The sequence below is a fragment of the Propithecus coquereli genome, unplaced genomic scaffold (genome assembly GCF_000956105.1).
Source record: "Propithecus coquereli isolate 6110/MARCELLA unplaced genomic scaffold, Pcoq_1.0 Scaffold27, whole genome shotgun sequence".
Lineage (NCBI taxonomy): Eukaryota > Metazoa > Chordata > Mammalia > Primates > Indriidae > Propithecus > Propithecus coquereli.
In genome coordinates this window covers 1763482-1781100 of record NW_012148285.1, presented here as the reverse complement: position 1 = coordinate 1781100, position 17619 = coordinate 1763482, and the positions used below count along the sequence as shown (strand labels likewise).

The window sequence follows — 17619 nt, the reverse complement described above, 5'->3', positions numbered from 1 at the left end:
CCCCCGCCGGTCCGCCCCGCGCAGTCTGCGCGAGTCCCGGGCCCTGGGAACAGGCGAGGGGGCTCCAGCGGTGGAGGCTCTAGCCCCTTTCCGAGTAGGAGGCTCAGGACGTCCCCCTCAGCGGGAGGCGACGCCCCTCGCCAGCAGGGGCAGGAGCAGCAGCAGGAGGGGCGCGGTCCTCCGCCCGGCGGCCTGATTGATCTCGCACTGACAGTTGCAAGGTCCAGACCTGGGGGTCGCTTTGGGCGGACGGGGTGCCCGAGGGCCAGAGCTGGGGGCGGGGCAGTCCAGCCACATGGGCCCCATGGGCCGGGGCGACTCCGGTTCGGTCTTGACGCTGCCTTTGGGAAAGCGCCAGTAGTGGACGCCTTTGAAGAAGTAGGTGTCACCTGCGGGGCAGGAGACACTTCAGCGTTGAAGCCCGCCGCTGCCTGCCGCGTCTCCCCCCGCCCCGCCCCATCCCAGGGCCAGCAGGTCCCAGGGGCTCCGGCCTCTTCCCCGCGCTCCCCGCACCTGTGTTGCTGACGGTGACGTCGTCCGGGGCGGGGGGCGCCCCTTCCCAGAGACTCAGGTCGCGCGGGTAGCCTGGGTCGGGGCGCGCAGCCGTCTCGTCGTAGCGCCAGTACTGCTGGCCCCGGATCAGGTAGGTCTTCCCGTTCAGCGGCCACGAGAACACGGCGTCCACCTCCTCTCCCGGCGGCAGCCCCAGCTCCGTGAGCGGCCGCGCCCCGCCCTCCAGCTGCCGGTCTTGGAACACCCAGAACTGGGGGCCTGGAGGGAGGAGGCTCCGCGATCAGGGTGGGCTCCCCAGCCAGGCCTGGCCAGCCCTCCAGCCCCCACTCACCGCTGAAGAGCAGGATCCGGCCGTCTCCGTGCCGGGCGTTGGCGGCCTGGACGGCCCGCACCTGGGGGGGCAGCCCCTCCCAGAAGCGGTGCAGCCGGGCAGGCCGGGGCGACACCAGCTGGCCCGAGGGCTGGACGCGCCAGAACCAGGGGCCTGTGGGGGGAGAAGGGGCTGGCGTGAGGTGGTCGGTCTTCTCCCCCAACACCCGGTATGTGGCTGGGTCTTCCCCTCCCACAGCAGGGGGGGTTCCTTCTGGAAATGAAGGGTGCAGTGGATCTAGGGTGAAGCTTTCCCTTTTTTAGCAGTAAAAATCCGACTTCTGGGGAAAGGCCACAGCCTGGCTGGGTTGCCCTGAGTGGGTGGGAAGCCAACCGTGTGGGGTCAGGGACGGTGTGAAGTGGCCCACCTTTGAAGAAGAAGGTTTCCCCGCGGATGTTGGCGATGGCGTCAAAATTGCCCTCACATCGATCAGGGACCGGGTCCGAGGGGCTGGGCAGGAAGGACAGGTGAGCAAAGGGGTGGGGGCTCCTTATTTCCTTGCTTACCCTTGAGGACAGTCCTATGAGGCGGGAACTCCTACCATCCCATCCCCAGAGGACAGGGAGCTGTCACGGGCTAGGCAGCTGGCCACCCAAGCTCCCGTGGCTGGTGGGGACTCACCGGTCCGGGGGCAGGGCTGGGGGCTGGGGAGGAGGAGCCAAGGGTTTCCTCGTGGGCCTGTCGTACGGGGTTTGGGGCGCCTTCCCTGTGGAGACAGAGTCAGATGGGTGTGGGTTCCCTGGCCCTGCTGCAGAGGCCAAGGGCAAGCGACGCCCTGATTTGGAGCAGGCCCCCCCCCCCTCCGCATACCGTAGAGCTGCTGCAGGCCCTCGCGGTCATCCTGGGACAGGCGGTACTTGTCAGGGTCACCCACTGGGCCCTGGTAGAAGGGCCTCATAATGGAGTTGGGTGCTGAGGAGTGGCCCAGGCCCAGGGCATGGCCAAACTCATGGACAGCCACAGCAAACAGGTCGGTGCCCTCACCGTCTGAAGTGGGGGAGAGTGGGCTGGAGCTGAGACCACCCCCACACCAGGAAAGGGGCGGCCCAGGAAGTCCCTAGGAGTGGGGCCTGCTGGCCATCAGGAACAGCCAGGAGACCCTCTGAAGGCGGCCCTGGCCTTCTCTGCCCAGACCCCGCCCCAGCCATTTCTTCAGCCCTGTATCCATTCACGCACTCAGCATGGCAGGACGGGACACTGGCCTGCCTGAGGAAGGCAGGACCTTACACTGACGGAGCCCCCCCGCAGGAAGGGAAGACTCTGTGCACAGAAACTTTGAGGGGGCAGGAACCCAGGGAGCGTGTGCGGTTCTCGCCAGGAAGCCGCAGCCTGGCAGCATCCCCTCTCCCTGCTCCATCTGTCGTCAGAGACCCCGCCTCCATTGCCTCCTTGCGCTGGGGGAACACAGCCCAGCCTGCTAGGCCTCAGCTCCCAAGACCTCCCCCCATCCCCACCCAGGGCCCTCCCCTCCCCCTCCCTTCCATTCCCATCCCTCCTGGAGCCACATCTCTTCCTCCCCTATCTCTCCTCCCCCACTGCAGCCGTGCTCCTCTCGGGGCACACGGCGCTCCCTGCAGCAGGCACTCTCAGACCACAGCCGGCTGGCCCGGGCTCCCAGCCTCTTCCCACCACAGCAGCCTCTTCCCTTGGGATCCAGCCCCGGCGCCAGGATTGAGCCTCTTCGTGCTCCAGCCCGGGCCAAACCCCAGCTCCTCATCGATCCGTCAGCCGCCCGCCGCCCCTGCACGGGCCCCTGCACCAGCCCGGGAGAGGCCGGAAGAGACTGAGACAGCGACACAGCAGGGCAACCCCACCAGGAGGCACAGATTTCCCCAGATGTCATCTGCCTCATGGAAATCCCTAGCGGGGGTTAGGGGCGGTGGAGCAGGTTTGTAGGAAATGACCCGGTGAACTGAGACGCACATCGCCCTCAGCCCCCGCAGGCCACTAGACGGGAGCCTAAGCATGGAACTTTCGGGCAAGTCCGAACAAGAGTAGCAAACACTGGCCTCATTCACTTCTCGCCAAACCTCTATTTCCTACCCCCATTTTACAGAGGAGGAAACTGAGGCACATATAGAGAGGTCAAGGCAGGTAGCCAAGTACCCTGGCTATGCCGTCCTGCCTTTCAGCGGTGACTTAGATGGTCTCCGTTAAATCGCGTACGTCCTGATGAATCTCCATGTCAACAGTAAGTTTTCCTGTTGCCCTGAGTCCTTTTTTTCTGAGAAATGGGAGGAAGTTTCGTGTCTAAATCAGGGTTATCTCTTTCATCTCTCACCGCCCTTCCCTGCCTTGCCTCTCTTTGGCTGCACTGGACTTCCGGGCCATGCACCCCTTCCGGCACCCTTCTCATGCGACACAACTCGAGGAAATTACGCAACACAACCACAGCCACCAGCCACCAAGCAGGCCCAGCCCCAGATTCCTGGAGGGCAGTCTGCAGGGGGCCTGGCCCTCCTCCTCCACCTGCCCCGTGCTCCCCCCTCAGCCTCCATTCAGGGCCCACAGCCCCTCAAGCTTCCACCCAGCCCCAGCCCCCAGCTCTCAAGTCACAAATGCTGACAAATGTGTTTCCTATTTCATCAAGGCCAGCCATCCATGCAAAGTGTCACTTCCGGTATGCCCAGGGCCGATAGCTTCATCTCCCCTGTGCTCACCTCCTGTCCCCTACCCTGCCTCAAGAACCCTGCCTCAATCACCTCCTCCAGGACAAGGACACTGTCCCACCCATCCATCCCTGCATCCCTGCATGCATCTGTCCACCCACCATCCCCCACCCCTCCCCCACCCCTTTCTCGCTATTGGCTCATCCTAGGGCCCTCCTTGCACGCCCCACACTGCTCTCCCCTCCCTCCCCAGCCAAGTTGTTAGGCCAGTGGTCTAAACTCAGTCTCCACTTCCTCTGCTCCTCTCAAGCCTAACCCCACTGTGGTCCGGATTCCTCCCCTGCCCACTGAGCCTGCAGGCACCAAGGTCACACTGCCCCTGGATGAGCAAACACAGGCCATGTAGCTCCCTGGCCTTGTTTGCTGCTCTGGTCACTGCCGACTACTTCCTTCTTCGCTCTTGCTCTTGATCGCTTTCGCTGTTCTGTCTCCATCTCCAGCGATTCCCCTTCCCCTGCTGCCTGCCCCTTAGTGCTACCCCATGGTGCTCTCCATGGCTCTGAATCTGACCTTCACAGTCTCACTTTCCTCCCAGGAACCTTCCCAGTCCCCACAGACTGCTGACTCTCAAATCTGCCTAGGCCCAGCTCTGACGGCAGCTGGCAATGCCCAGAGCAGAGCTCCCGGCCAGGTCCCATGCTGGGAGCTGCGGGTGCATCGCTCATGTCACCCACAAACCCACACTGCCAGCGGATACTGTTTATCTCCCTTCCTCAGATGACGAAACTGACTACAACGAGGTTAAGTAACTTATACGTTGCAAGTGGAGGCACCCTGTTTGAGTTCTTCTTGGAAGCCCACAAGAATTTCCATCTGGAGCTCCACTTCTGGGGAACCTGACCTAGGACAGAGGAGTCCAAGTTCCAGAGCAGCGTCCTCAACTGCCTACCCCAGATGGGCAAACCCCGTCTAAACCTGCACTCACCCACCTGCTGCCAGCCTGTTCCTCCCACACACTTCCCACCCCATTAACAGTTGGCTGTCTTTGGGGCCTGAGCTGGACCTGGATGTCATCCCGCTCTCCTCATCTCCCTTGTCCCCAGGGCCCAGCCAGATCCTAATCTTTGTCCTTCCTAACTGACTTTTCCCGCTATCTGTCCACTGCCTCCTCCTCCAGGATCAACCACCTCTTACTGCACCATCTCTTACGGGAACCCTGCAAGAACCTCCCACTTCCCTGCCTCTATCCTGACGCCCCACTGCAGCCAGGGAGATTTCTAGAATGTAAAACCCTTCAATAGCTCCCCAGTGCCTTCAGTGCCTTTGCCCTGGTGCAAACTTCCACAACCTTTCCAAGACCTCTGTGATATGGGACCTTCCATCCTCTGCAATCTCCCTACAGATGGTTTGTTTTTTTTTTTGGAGACAGGTTCTTGCTCTGTTGTCTGAGCTCGAGTGTCGTCCGTAGCTTGTCATAGCTCACTGCAGCCTCAAACTCCAGGGCTCAGGCCATCCTCCTGCCTCAGCCTCCTGAGTAGCTGGGACTATAGATGTGCACCCCCATGCCCGGCCAATTTTTCTATTTTTAGTAGAAATGCGGTCTCGCTCTTGCTCAGGCTGGTCTCAAACTCCTGGCCTCAAGCAATCCTCCTGCCTTGGCCTCCCAGAGTGCTAAGGATTACGGACTTGAGCCATCACGCCCAGCCTGATGCTCTATTTTTCCTTCAGGCCTTGGAGGTCCCTGGCTGTGTCTCCCCTCGTTGGGTCCTTCTATCCCTGACTGCCTCGGACTCGGCCAGCCGCACTTCCTGCTGTATCACCCACCCCGTGCACCAGGGAGAGCAGGACCTTGTCTGTCTGTCCCGTGCAGTGTACAGAGGTGTGAATGGATCACCCCTTCCAGGAAGCCTCCCCTCGCCCAAGACCTTTGGGTCAACTTCTGCCCTGAGCGCCCGCAGGCTCGAGGACTTCCTCTGCTGCGATTCCGTGTAACTGTGTCACCATGTGTGTAGTAACTGCCGGTCGCTCTTCTGACTCAGCTGCTGAACAGAGACTTGTTTTCTTCTCTGTAAGTCCTCAGCCCTAGCCTGGAGCTGGGCAGCTGATAGGTCTCTGTGATGGTTAATTTTACGTGGCAATTCAGTCTGGCTCTGGTGCCTGGCTATGGTGTCCAGTCGTTTGGCCAAACGCCAGTCTAGCTGTTGCTGTGCGAGTATTTTATATGTGGTCAATGTCTATGATCGGTTGACTTAAGTAAAGCAGATCACCCTCCATGATGTAGGGGCCTCGTCAGTCAGCTCAAGGCCTTAAGAGCAAAAACTGAGGTTTCCCGGAGAGGAAGGAATTCAGCTTCAAGACCGTAACAGAAATCCTGCCTCAGGTCCAGCCTGGCAGCTCCCACACTCGCCGTGAGCCATTCCCTAACAGAAATCTCTTTACACACACGCACATACCCCCTATTGGTTCCGTTTCTCTGGAGACCCCCACCTGCTACAGCCTCATCATCAGTGGGCGTAATTTAAACCTAATTCTTTTTCTTTTTTTTTTGAGACAGAGTCTCACTGTGTTGCCCGAGCTAGAGTGCCCTGGTGTCAGCCTAGCTCACAGCAAACTCAAACTCCTGGGCTCAAGCGATCCTCCTGCCTCAGCCTCCCGAGTAGCTGGGACTACAGGCATGCGCCACCATGCCCGGCTAATTTTTTCTATATATTTTTAGTTGTCCAATTAATTTCTTTCTAATTTTAGTAGAGACGGGGTCTCGCTCTCGCTCAGGCTGGTCTCGAACTCCTGAGCTCAAACAATCTGCCCGCCTCGGCCTCCCAGAGAGCTAGGATTACAGGCGTGAGCCACCGCGCCCGGCCCCTAAACCTAATTCTTGAGGACAGACTGACCTGAGGAAAGGACCTCTCCAAAGAGGGGAGGTTTTACCTTTTGACCCAAAAGTCCAGGTTTCCTCATCATCGAAGTGAGTGTCCCCGGAGATGGGATGCTCCCCGGGGAAGAAGGCATGGGCCAGGGTGCCCCCCATCCCGTCAAAGGGGTAGCTGTCCTGGTGGAAGGCCCGGGCGAAGTCGATGAGGATGTCGGGCTCTGGGTCCCGGGGAGAATCCACCTCGTGGAATGTAAGGCCCGACTCGACGCCCCAGGCGGCCAGGGCATAGTTCATGAGGGTCCGCACAGTCTCCTGGCTCAGCGGGGAGCTCTGGGGGAAGGAACGAACCCTGGGGAGAGAGGAGGGGTGAGTGAGGGTGGCCAGTCAAAGCTGGGGCCCTGCAGGAAGGCCCGGGACGTGGGTGGGCACGGGCCCTACCTCCATGTCAGCACTCGCTTCTTCCATACGCTGCCACTCAGAGCGTACCGGCGCCGCCGCCTGACCAGCCCTGCCACCCCCAGCACGTCTGGCAGGGAGCAGCGGGGCTTGTGCATGGTGGCTATTGTCACTGGGTCTGCAGGAGACAGTTGGGGGGTGTCAGCAGTAGGACAGCCGGACTTAATCATGGCACCAGCTAACTTTCTACGTGGGAAAACTGAGGCTTGGAAAGGTTAAGAAATTTGCCCAAGAAGGCCCCGTCATCTGGAGTTGAAGCCAGCCCACACCACGCTGTTACTGCTTCCTTCTCAGTGGCCTCGCCCTCTCCGCCTGGCCCTGGGGGGACTGGCTGCCTCCAGGTGGTGCTCAGAAGCTCAGATTGGGATCTTCTGTCCTGTTTCTCTGGACCCTCATGGGTGGCCTCTGGAGAAAGGAGCCCTGGGGTGCAGGGAGGACCCCTCTCTTTGAGGCTGGAACCCCCTTCGAGCTGCTCACACCCACACCGGTGCTCCCAAGTCCCCCTTGCATCCTAAGTCCAAAGTCTCCAGGCCGCCTGGGTCTGTCTCCTGTGGCAGACCAGCCCCTCTCGGGTCAGAGCCACCTGGAGTCCCCTTCCCCAGGTCAGCTCCATTCCAGGTAGCCTCTTCATCTTCAAATTAAGGTCAAACCACACCTCATTTGTTGAGATGACAAACAGTAACTGAGATATAGAGATGCCAGGCACTGTTCTAGACTGTTCACAAGACTGGACAAGACCACAAAAAAGGTCCTGCCTGCCTTTGTAGCAAGCCAGGATCTTTCAACTACTTCTAAAATATACACCCCAAAATTCAACTGCTTCTGGCCACATCTACCACCCCCACTCCAGGCCACCAACATCCCTCTCCTGGACTACAACTGCCTCCTTCCTGGTCTCGGAGCTCCTGCCCTTCCTCCTCCATCAACAACCAGAAGAAGCTTAAAACCACAAATGAGACTGGGTGGTGGCTCACACCTGTAATCCCAACACTCTAGGAGGCCGAGGCAAGAGGATTGCTTGAGCTCAGGAGTTGGAGACCAGCCCGAGCAAGAGTGAGACTCTGTCTCTACTAAAAATAGAAAATTTAGCCAGGTGTGGTGGCACCTGTAGTCCCAGCTACTCAGGAGGCTGAAACAGGAGGATCGCTTGAGCCCAGGAGATCGAGGCTGCTGTGAGCTATGATGACACCACAGCACTCTACCCAGGGTGACAGAGTGAGACTCTGTCTCAAACAGCAACAACAACAAAACTGCATGCAAATCAGACTGAGTTGCTTCCCTCCTTAGAACACTTCCAAGGTTTTGGATCATCCTCGGTATCAAACCCAAACAGCTTCATGGCCCCTAGATGAGGCTCTTGCCAAAGCCCTTCAGCCCTCCTTTCGCTCCAGGCTCACAGACTCTTGCGTGCCACAGGGCCTCTGTGTTTGCCTGGGACACTCTTCTCCCACATCTTCCTATGGCTGGCTCCTCCTCTTTGTGGTCTCTGCTCATGTGACATCTTTCAGAGGGGCCCTCCTTGAGCAGAACAGCCCCTCAATACCATTAGCACTTTATTTTCTTCAAAACACTCACCACTATCTGAAATAATCCTGCATATATATATTCTTAATCTGTAAGATTAAGAATATATATATGTTCTCCATGAGAGCAGGCACTGTTTCTACTTTGTTCACCACTGTACCAGCGGAGCCTGGAGTGGCTTGGCCCGTCAGCGATTCTCCCTAGATGTTTATGTAAGATGAATGTCTGAAACCTCCCAGGTGGGGACCTGACATCAGCACCCCCCGGACTTCCACGTCGAAGGAGCTCGAGGAGGGTTAGATCGCAGCGGAGGGGGAGCCGCGCAGAGGCAGGGCTGGGGAGTGGTGGGGGCCACCTACCCATGAGGCCTGTCTCCGGCAGCCCCGCAAACCTCTGCATGACCTTGATGGCATCCCGCAGCTTAGCAGGGCTCTGCAGCTGGGCCTGGGCGGGGTGGGGTGGCGGCAGGTAGCCATAGCGGGTCAGCCAGTCCTGGGCCATCAGAGCGGACAGGTGAAGCGGGCAGGGTAAAGGGGATGGGCTCTCCCTGCCCACCACCACCCTGGAAGGCCCTCCCCTCCCAGGCACCTGGAGCCCAGGGTCCCCAGCCCCGATGCCAGCGAGCCCCTCCCAGGGTGCCCTCCCAGCCCTGGGTTTGCCAGTCTGTGTGGACCCAGGAGTCCGGCCCCCGGCTCCTTTCCAGATCTCCAAATCCAGGCCTGAAATCTCCTGACGGATCCAAGATTCGGGGTCCCCAGACTCCATCCTCGGTCACTTTGGGCATTTGAATCCGGCCCCCTACCTTCTCCTGCCCCAGCAGTCCCGGCCCTCAGTTTCCCTCTCCCAGCCTCCCTGCCGATCCCAGGAGCCCGCGGACCCCGCTCTCACCACGCCCAGGCTCACGTCCTGCGCTGCGGGCTTCGGGGCAAGCGCGGGTGGCGGCAGCAGCGGCAGCAGCAGCGCCAGGAGCGGGAGCCGGGCCCGCAGCACCTGCAGCCGCATGGCGCGTTCCAGCCGGGTCAGCCCGCGCGGCTCGAAAGGGACCTGACCCAGCCGGCCCGGGTACCGGGAGGAGGTCCGGGCCCAGAGAGGGTCGGGGGGACCTGGCGCGGGGTAGGAGGGGGGCAGGACTGTCACGGGTCCGCGGGCCCGCAAGGCACGATAGAGTGTCGGGCGGCGCGCGGCAGAGTCAGCGGAGGGCCCGGCTGGGGTCGCTCGCTGGGTCGCGTAAGGCTGGGGGTCCCAGGAGGGTTGAGAAGGAGGGGGCGGAGGTCGGGACTCCTGCTCCGCTGTGGCGGCCTCTCGAGGTTCCGGGCTTGGTCCTGTCCCCGCCGGGAAGCTGAGCGGGCGGCCCCTCTTCGCCGGGCGCGAGCGGAGGGCCGGGCGGGGCCGGGCGGGGCGGGCGCACCTCTGTGAGCGGTAAGGGCGCGGCGGGGGAAGTGGCCCAATCTTCCGACCTCCAGAGAGAGGGGGCGGGCCCTGCGGTGGCCCCCGCCGCACGCCAGGACCCACGGACCCTCCCCCCAGAGCTTCAAAGCGCCGGCGACCCGCAGGACGCCCGGGTGGGGGGCGGCCCGGAGCAACCCGGCAGCCGCCTCGGCCTCTCCTCCCACGACACGGTGCGCAAGTTTCTCTTCCCGGATCGCGGCTCTGGTGGGACTCCCCGCAGCAGGACTCGCTTCTGCTTTCTCAGAGCCGCGCTGCCCCGGGGAGGGACGGCCCCGGGCTCCCCCGCTGCAGCCCACTCCCCCTTCCCCGCCGCCTTCCCGGGGACCCCCTGCTGCGAGCCGTCGGCTGCCGGGGGGATTTCCGGGCAGCAGGAGGCTGGGAAGGAAGCGCCCCTCTCGGCGGGGTCCCGGCCCGCCCCCCGCCCGTCCAGGCCGGAGCCCCTGTGCGCGCCGCCGCGGCTGCCCCAGGTCCGGATATTCATGCCCCAGCCCACGCGGCCGCGCGCGCGTGTCCCTGTACCCTGTGCTCTCGGCGCCTCTAGATCCCAGACGCAGGGGCTGCCCCGGGCCGCGCCCCCTCTCCCCGGGTGCTAGGGACATTTAAATCCGATAAGCGCCACGCAGAGGCTGTAGGCCTGCCTGCCCGGTGCCGGCAGCGGGGGACAGAGGAGCGGGAGGGAGGAGAACGGGAAATGGAGACTTGGGGACCTGCAGAGCCGCCCCTCCCGCACCGGGACACCTGGCTGCGAGGCCGGCGGCGGAGAAGGATCCGGAGGAACCCGGGAGGGGGCCTTCCTGGCGAGGGCCAGGTGCGCGTGTTTCGCTGCTCAGTCCGGGAGCCGCTGGGAGGGGAGCAGCGAGGGCGACCCCTTTAGATTTTAGACAAAGTAAATAGTGAGCCGATGAGCGCGCTGGCGACGCAGCTGAAACAGATCCTGCCTCAGCCTGGCGGGGCTGCCTGAACAAAACATGCAGAGCCGGTCGCTTAAACTGGAGTTTGTTTTCTTGCAGTTCTGCGGGCTGCAAGGCCAAGACCGAGGTGCCCGCAGGCTTGGTTTTTCCTGAGGCCTCTCTCCTGGGCTTGCTGACGGCCACCCTCTGGCTGTCTCCTCACGTGGTCGTCCCTCTGTGCGCGACACACCCCTGGTGTCTCTTCCTTTTCTTATGAGGACACCCTTCCTCAGAAGAGCCCACCCCAGTGGTCTCATTTTGTTAATAACATAATCACTTCTTTTTTTTTAGAAACAAGGTCTCGCTCCCTCGCCCAGGCTGGAGTGCAGTGACTGGATCACAGCTCACTGCGGCCTTGAACTCCTGGGCTCCAGCGATCCTCCTGCCTCAGCCTCTGGAGCAGCTGGGACTTCAGCTGCAGGCCACCACAGCTGGCTAATTTTCTTTAGTTTGAAAATTTTCAAACCTATTGATTCTACCGACACATTGCAACATGGATGACTCTCAGTAGCAGTATGTTAGGTCAAAGAAGCCAGCCACAAAGACTGTATACTACTGTATGTATGATTCCATTTATAGGGTGTTTGGGAAAAGACAAAACTATAGTGAAAGAAAGCAGATCAGTGGTTGCCAGGGATTAGGGGTTGGGGGAGAGATTGCAAAGGGGCATGGGAAACTTTTTGGGGTCATTCATCTCCTGTGGTGGTAGTTATGTTACCACAGACACATACAGATATAAATTTTTTTTTTTTTGAGACAGGGTCTCAGCTCTGTCACCCAGGCTAAAGTGCAGTGGCCTGATCATAGCTCATGGTAACCTCAAACTCCTGGGTTCAAGAGACCCTTCTGCCTTGGCCTCCCAAAGTGCTGGGCCCAACAAGTGGTGTCTTTATTAGAGAAAGTAGAGGAAGATTTGGCCAGTGGTGGCTCACACCTGTAATCCTAGCACTCTGGGAAGCCGAGGTGGGAGGATCTCTTGAGGTCAGGAGTTCAAGACCAGCTTGAGCAAGAGCAAGACCCGTCTCTACAAAAAATAGAAAAATTATTTGGGCTTGGTGGTGCACACCTGTAGTCCCAGCTACTTGGGAGGCTGAGGCAGTAGGATCATTTGAGCCCAGGAGTTTGAGGTTGCAGTGAGCTATGATGATGCCACTGCACTCTAGTTTGGGCAACAGAGCAAGACTCTCTCAAAATATATGTATATATATATATAAGAAAGTAGAGGGACATTTAAGCCACAGAAACACAGAGGAGAAGACCTAGAGGGGCAGGTTGTGCCAAAATGAAGGAAGAGATTGAATCCATGCAGCTGCAGGACAAGGAATGCCAGGAGTTACCTGCCATCTCCAGAAACGAGGTGATAGAACAGATTTTCCCTCAGAGCCTCCAGAAGGATTCAACCCTGACTTCATATTTCTGGCCTCCAGAACTGTGAAATAACAAACTTCTGTTGTGTAAGCCCAGTGCATGGTATTTTGTTACATCAGCCCTAGGAAAGTAATACCCACCTCAGTAAAGCTGATTTTATTGTTAAGTTGGGAAAAATCATGGAAACATAAGGTTAAATTAAAAAAGCAAGTTGCAGGCCGGGCGCGGTGGCTCACGCCTGTAATCCTAGCTCTCTGGGAGGCCGAGGCGGGTGGATCATTTGAACTCAGGAGTTCGAGACCAGCCTGAGCAAGAGCAAGACCCTGTCTCTACTAAAAAATAGAAAGAAATGATCTGGACAACTAAAAATATATATAGAGAAAAAATTAGCCGGGCATGGTGGTGCATGCCTGTGGTCCCAGCTGCTCGGGAGGCTGAGGCAGAAGGATTGCTTGAGCCCAGGAGTTTGAGGTTGCTGTGAGCTAGGCTGACACTACGGCACTCTAGCCCGAGCAACAGAGTGAGACTTTGTCTCAAAAAAAGCGCAAGTTGCAGAACAGTGTGTTCAGTGTGAAATATTTTATATAAAGGTTTGAAATGCCCCAAGCAAGACTACTTACTGTTCACAGACTTCATATACATCATCAAAGCCTGGAGAGGCTTTGGTCTGGAGCCACTTCCCACTGGGTGGCCTCTGTGAGGGCAGGGAGGGCAGTGAGCATCTGTTGGCCTCTGGGTACCCAGCATAGACTGCCCAGGGAGATCCAGGAAGGCTTCCCCAGGGAGAAGACCCTGCCCCAATGCCCAGTGGAGACTTGCAGCCCTAGGAGCTCACCGGGTGGATAGGCGGGGAGGGCATCCCAGGCTGAGCACCGGCTGGAGGCTCTAGGAAGCTGGCTTGGTTGGGGACCAGGCTGCAGAGTGGGTGAGGGCAGGGCGATCACCCCTCCCGGCTTATCCAGACAGGTCCTGGCCTCCCCAGGACTTCCCTGGGCCCACTGTATCCTCCATCCATCTTCTTCCTGGGGTCAGCGGGGAGGCTACGTAGGGGAGGGCTGGGGGGCTCCGAGTGCTGGGTGGAAGGGAGATTGGGAGCCAAGACTCCTGGGTCCAGAGGAGGCTGGGGACGAGAGTCAAATGTCCAAATAGCGACTGAGCCTGAGAGCCAGGCAAGCTGGGATGAAGAGTTTGCCATGTACCCACAGACAAATAACTTCGCCTCTCAGCTGGTTTCCTCATCTGTGAATGATGTGACTTCATAGGGTTGCTGTGAGGATGAAATACAACGCAACATGAAGATGAGTCACCTCTGGTGGCCATGCGGAGCATCACCAGCAAGGACTAAGTGTGGCACTTCACCCTCATTTAATCCTCACACCCCTATGAGACAGAGCACTATCACCCCCATTTTACAGACAGGAAAGCTGAGGGCTGAGGTTAATCAGCTGAATGGCACAGACATGCACATCTGGTAATCGGCCAAACTGGAATCTGGACTGAAGCCACGGCCCTGTGATGCCAGCACCCAGGAGCGCCAAGCTCCTTTGCTGTATTGTTTTATTGGTTCGTTTCTGGTTTATAGGTCTACACCGCCTCCCACGTCCTGGGTGGACTGTGACCCTCCTGGGAGCAGGGCCTTGACCATTTCAGCTCCAGATGAGACCCGCCCCTGTGGGTGTGGTGTGAGTGGGGGCCAGGGTGACTCTGGCATTTGGAGGGAACACTGAGCTTATATTGTCCAAGGGGTCAGGTGGCAGCACCCAGGGGAGGCCGGGATGTCTTCAGCCCTGCAGAGTCTACCAGGCTGCTCCCGCAGTGCTGGGCAAGGAGGCTCTAAGATGAATGTCTGGCTCCCTTTGCACTGAATTGGCACCCCCTACTCTCCCCCAGCAGGAAAGTTTGTCCCAGCCCCAGGACCTAGGAGTCCCAGCCCGAAACCACCTGTCCAAGGAGTGTTTGCACCCCTTTTCCCACAAGCCAGGAGTCCTAGCTCCCACCCTCCTGTTTTTCTAGAACCCTGGTAAGTAGGCCCCTGCCCCCCAAGAGTCAGGAGTCCTGACCCCCAGGCGGAGGTGTGTGGACCCGGCTGATCCTGGTGGGCCAGGGCTGATCATGCGTGTCCCCTCCAGCTTCACTCAGTGATGTCATGTCATAGCTTCAAATCGGCCGAGGGGGGAGCACTTACACTGCGGAAAGTGGCAAGCGAAACAAATCAGGGCTTTTGTTTTAGCCGGAGAGCCTGTTGTTAAACAGCCACCAGCACGTCACTGCTCCCAGCCCTCCGTTTGTCCTGCTATCTGGGCCAGGAGTGCCTGTCACAAGGCCCAGGGAGCCCTAGAGGTCTGAAGGAAATCATGACAAGCTACAAGGCCATGGCTGGAGCATCAACCCAAGCCCAAGCTCCACTGGGCTGGACCCAGGACCCCAGCTGTGGATCCTCCCGTCTCCATCCCAAGCCCTCTGTCCCAGGCTACAGCATGTGCCCAGCTCTGCACAACTCAGAAACTGATGGCCCTAAATTTGGAGCCACACAGACTTGGGTGTGGCTACCAGGAGTGTCCTCATCTGCAGCATGGCAATCAGTAAAGAGCATGACCCTGATGTCACACTGCTGCTGTTCACATTGCAGTTCTGCCTGGGGAACTCCAAGTGAGTTAGATGGCCTCCTTGAGCCTCAGCTTCCCCATCTGTAAAATGAGGATAATAGTAGTTCCTGCTCCATTGGGATGTCATGAAATAGACAAGTTATGCCTATACAAGAGCTTTCTTAGCAGAGTGCTTAATATCTGATAGATTTGTCATTGTTCCCATTATTGATACATTTCCTATCCTACGCGAGGGGGCAAGGAGCTGACGTCTATGCTCGGTGTAGGATCTGCACACAGTAGTTGCTCAGTTAGTCTGCCGGGAGGTCATTTCCAGCCGCAGCAGGATGGGCCGGTGTCTCTGACCAATGCGGAGGCGACTTTCCTTCCACCCGCCTGGCCATTCCGGCCACTAGGGAGCGCCCCTGCCCCTCCCGCGGCACCGCCCCTGCACCTGTGCCAGCCGCGCACCTGGTGCCGCCTCCGGAAGAGGGGACAGGGACCGCGGGGACCTCTGAGGGAGCCCAGCGGCGGGTGAGAGCCTAAGGGGCGCCAGGGGCGGGGCTCCCCGAGCTTGGGGCTCGAGTGGCCCTGCCACAGCGGCGGGGGAGGAGAGGGCATGGAGGAGGAAGGGAGGGGAAGCCAGGGTTCGGGCGGACTCCTGGGACCGCCGGGAAGCGGGGGACGCAGGCGACAAGGAAGGTGACGGCTAGCTTCGGATGCCTGGGGCTGGGGGTCGGGGGCCGAGGGCCCAGGGCCTGGGGCCCGAACGCGGGGTTGAGGTGCTCGGCTGCGGCTCGGGGCGGGAGGGGGAGGGCCAGGGAGGCCCGGGACTCCCGGGCAGGTGGGGGTGGGGGCGGGGCCGCGGCGGGGAGACCCGGGGGCGGCTGGGCTGGGACCACCCCCACCGCAGCACTGAGAGCAGGGCTGCGCTTGCGCACCTGCTTGCACACCTGGCGAAGGGAGGCGGCGGACAGGTGAGCACGCGTACGTGTGCCCCGCGTGGGGAGCTTCGGAAGGGCTGGAGCAGGTCAGCGTCTGTGCCGGGCCCTCCCTCCCTCCGGAGCCCCTTAGCCTCGGGGCCCCAGGCGGCCCTAGGGGAGCGCGGGCCTCGCGTCCCCAGGGCCCGGCTGGGAAGTAAACAGAAACCCTGAGTGGCGGAGGCAGCGGAGCTGGCTGGCCCAACCTGTTACCTCGCCCTGTCCCGGGCCTGACGCCAGGGCAGCTGGCGAGCTGGGGCTCAGGGCTCCTGAGTCTGGAGGGGCTGGCGCGGGAAAACTGGGCCCTGAGGAAAATGAGGGACTGGAAGGGAAATCCAGGAAGGGTGGACATTGGGCATGGGGACCTCAGGCTGGAGGGTAGAATCCCAAAGCCTAGGTCCTGAGGAAATGGGAGAACGAGGGCCAGGACAGCTGCGGGGTCAGGGGCTGGAGCTGGGTCCTGAGGAGCCGGGGACCTGGGCTCCTGGAAGGGCAGGGTGCTGGATTCCTGCAGCAGGGGTCGGACGCCTCAGTTCCCAAGGGCTAGGGTCCTGCGTTCTTGGGAGGAAGGAAGGGGCTGGACTCAGCCCTGAGCACCAAGTCTCTACGAACCTGGGATCTGGGAATCGTTTTCCAGATGGAGAGGGGCTGCGGGCTGCACAGCTAGGTTCTGGGAACAGAGTACAGGAAGCAGGGTGGCCTGTGGTCCTGGAGCACTGGGACAAGTTTTCCTGGGGACAGAGAATGTCTGGCAGAGGCCAAGGCAAGGCAGCTTATTTCCTGCTGCTTCCTACCTCAGTTTACCCCGGGGACATTAACGGAGCTGGGTGGCCCAAACACAGATCATTAACCCTTCCTGGCCCAGGAAGGCAAGCCTGGGAGGGCCAGTGGGCAGGTGCCAGCCAGCGAGGGGCCAGCCCCGTCAGGCTGCAGAACAGAGTGTGCTGCAGCTAGCTGCGTGTCCCCACAGTTGCTGCAGGTGCCATGAGCTCTCCAGACGGGCCAAGCTTTCCGTCGGGGCTGCTCTCTGGGGGCACCTCCCCCAGCGGCGATGACGGCTTCTTCCCCTTTGTGCTGGAGCGGAGGGACTCATTCCTGGGAGGGGGCCCAGGACCTGAGGAGCCCGAGGACCTGGCCCTGCAGCTGCAGCAGAAGGAGAAAGACCTGCTCCTGGCCGCGGAACTCGGCAAGATGCTTCTGGAGCGCAACGAGGAGCTGCGGCGGCAGCTGGCGGTGCTGAGTGCCCAGCACTCCGAGCGCGAGGAAGTGAGCGGGCGGCAGGGACCTGGGAGGGAGGGCAGATGGAGGGCAGATGGCAGAGTCCGGGCAGGTATTGAGGTGAGCAGGGGGAGGACACGAAAGCAGAGGAAGGAGGGGGGGCCTGGGGAGGACAAGGAAGGGAGCCAGGCAAGGGAGGAGGGAGGAGCACGGGCAGGCAGGTGGGCAGCAGGATGACTCTGGAACAGTTCAGGGCTGGGCCCAGACCCCTGGCAGTGTTGAACGTGAACTGTCAGGACAAGTCAAGACCTGGATAGAGACCACTGCCTGGCTGCGTGACCCTGGGTCGGCTGCTGGTCCTCTCTGGATCTCGGTCCGGCTCCTCGCAGTGTAGTGTAACCTCAGCCACTCTCCACCTGGCACTGGGCTAGGTGCTCTCACGCATCACCGCGCTTGCTCCTTGCCCAGGCCTGTGCGGTAGGAACAGTCCTTCCCCCTGCCCGGTTCTACCACTGGCCACACTCTCACCCGGGGCTCACACCTGCTCCTGGCTCTGCCTCATCAGCCCCACCACTGCCCTGAGAACGCGTGGGTAGCTAACCACCCACCCTCTCCACTGCCTCCTAGTGGCATTTCAACATAAGTGGTACCCGATCCCATGACCCCATTACCTGCTGTCCCCATCCGCAGCTCCCCCTGCTTGAGGACCAGAGCTTGTGTCTTTC

The 17619-nt window shown here is 60.2% G+C and overlaps 2 protein-coding genes across 2 annotated transcripts in view; one reads left to right on the top strand and one right to left on the bottom strand.

Moving 5' to 3' along the window:
* Window positions 1–70: 70 nt before the first annotated feature.
* MMP25 (matrix metallopeptidase 25) lies at window positions 71–9456 on the bottom strand. The gene is made up of 10 exons (XM_012647487.1): window positions 9233–9456; window positions 8704–8836; window positions 6803–6938; window positions 6421–6713; window positions 1694–1870; window positions 1505–1589; window positions 1251–1333; window positions 845–997; window positions 514–771; window positions 71–389 (listed from the first exon to the last, which is right to left on the bottom strand). Exons 1-10 carry the CDS (start codon window positions 9344–9346, stop codon window positions 118–120), a joined length of 1704 nt encoding a protein of 567 aa, XP_012502941.1. The 5' UTR covers window positions 9347–9456; the 3' UTR covers window positions 71–117.
* Window positions 9457–16612: 7156 nt separating this feature from the next.
* Window positions 16613–17619, top strand: part of CCDC64B (coiled-coil domain containing 64B) — a 7110-nt gene continuing 6103 nt past the window's right edge. The window contains exon 1 of the mRNA XM_012647606.1: window positions 16613–16942. Coding sequence (XP_012503060.1) covers window positions 16661–16942 — 282 coding nt within the window. The 5' untranslated portion in view covers window positions 16613–16660. The remainder of the gene's footprint in view (window positions 16943–17619) is intronic.

Coding starts and splice junctions, on each gene's coding strand:
- MMP25 (XM_012647487.1), bottom strand. CDS start 9,346: ATGCGGCTGCAGGTGCTGCGGGCCCGGCTCCCGCTCCTGGCGCTGCTG. Junction 6,714..6,802: donor AAGCGAGTGCTGACATGGAG/GTAGGGCCCGTG, acceptor CTCTCTCCCCAG/GGTTCGTTCCTTCCCCCAGA. Junction 390..513: donor CGTCACCGTCAGCAACACAG/GTGCGGGGAGCG, acceptor CCTGCCCCGCAG/GTGACACCTACTTCTTCAAA.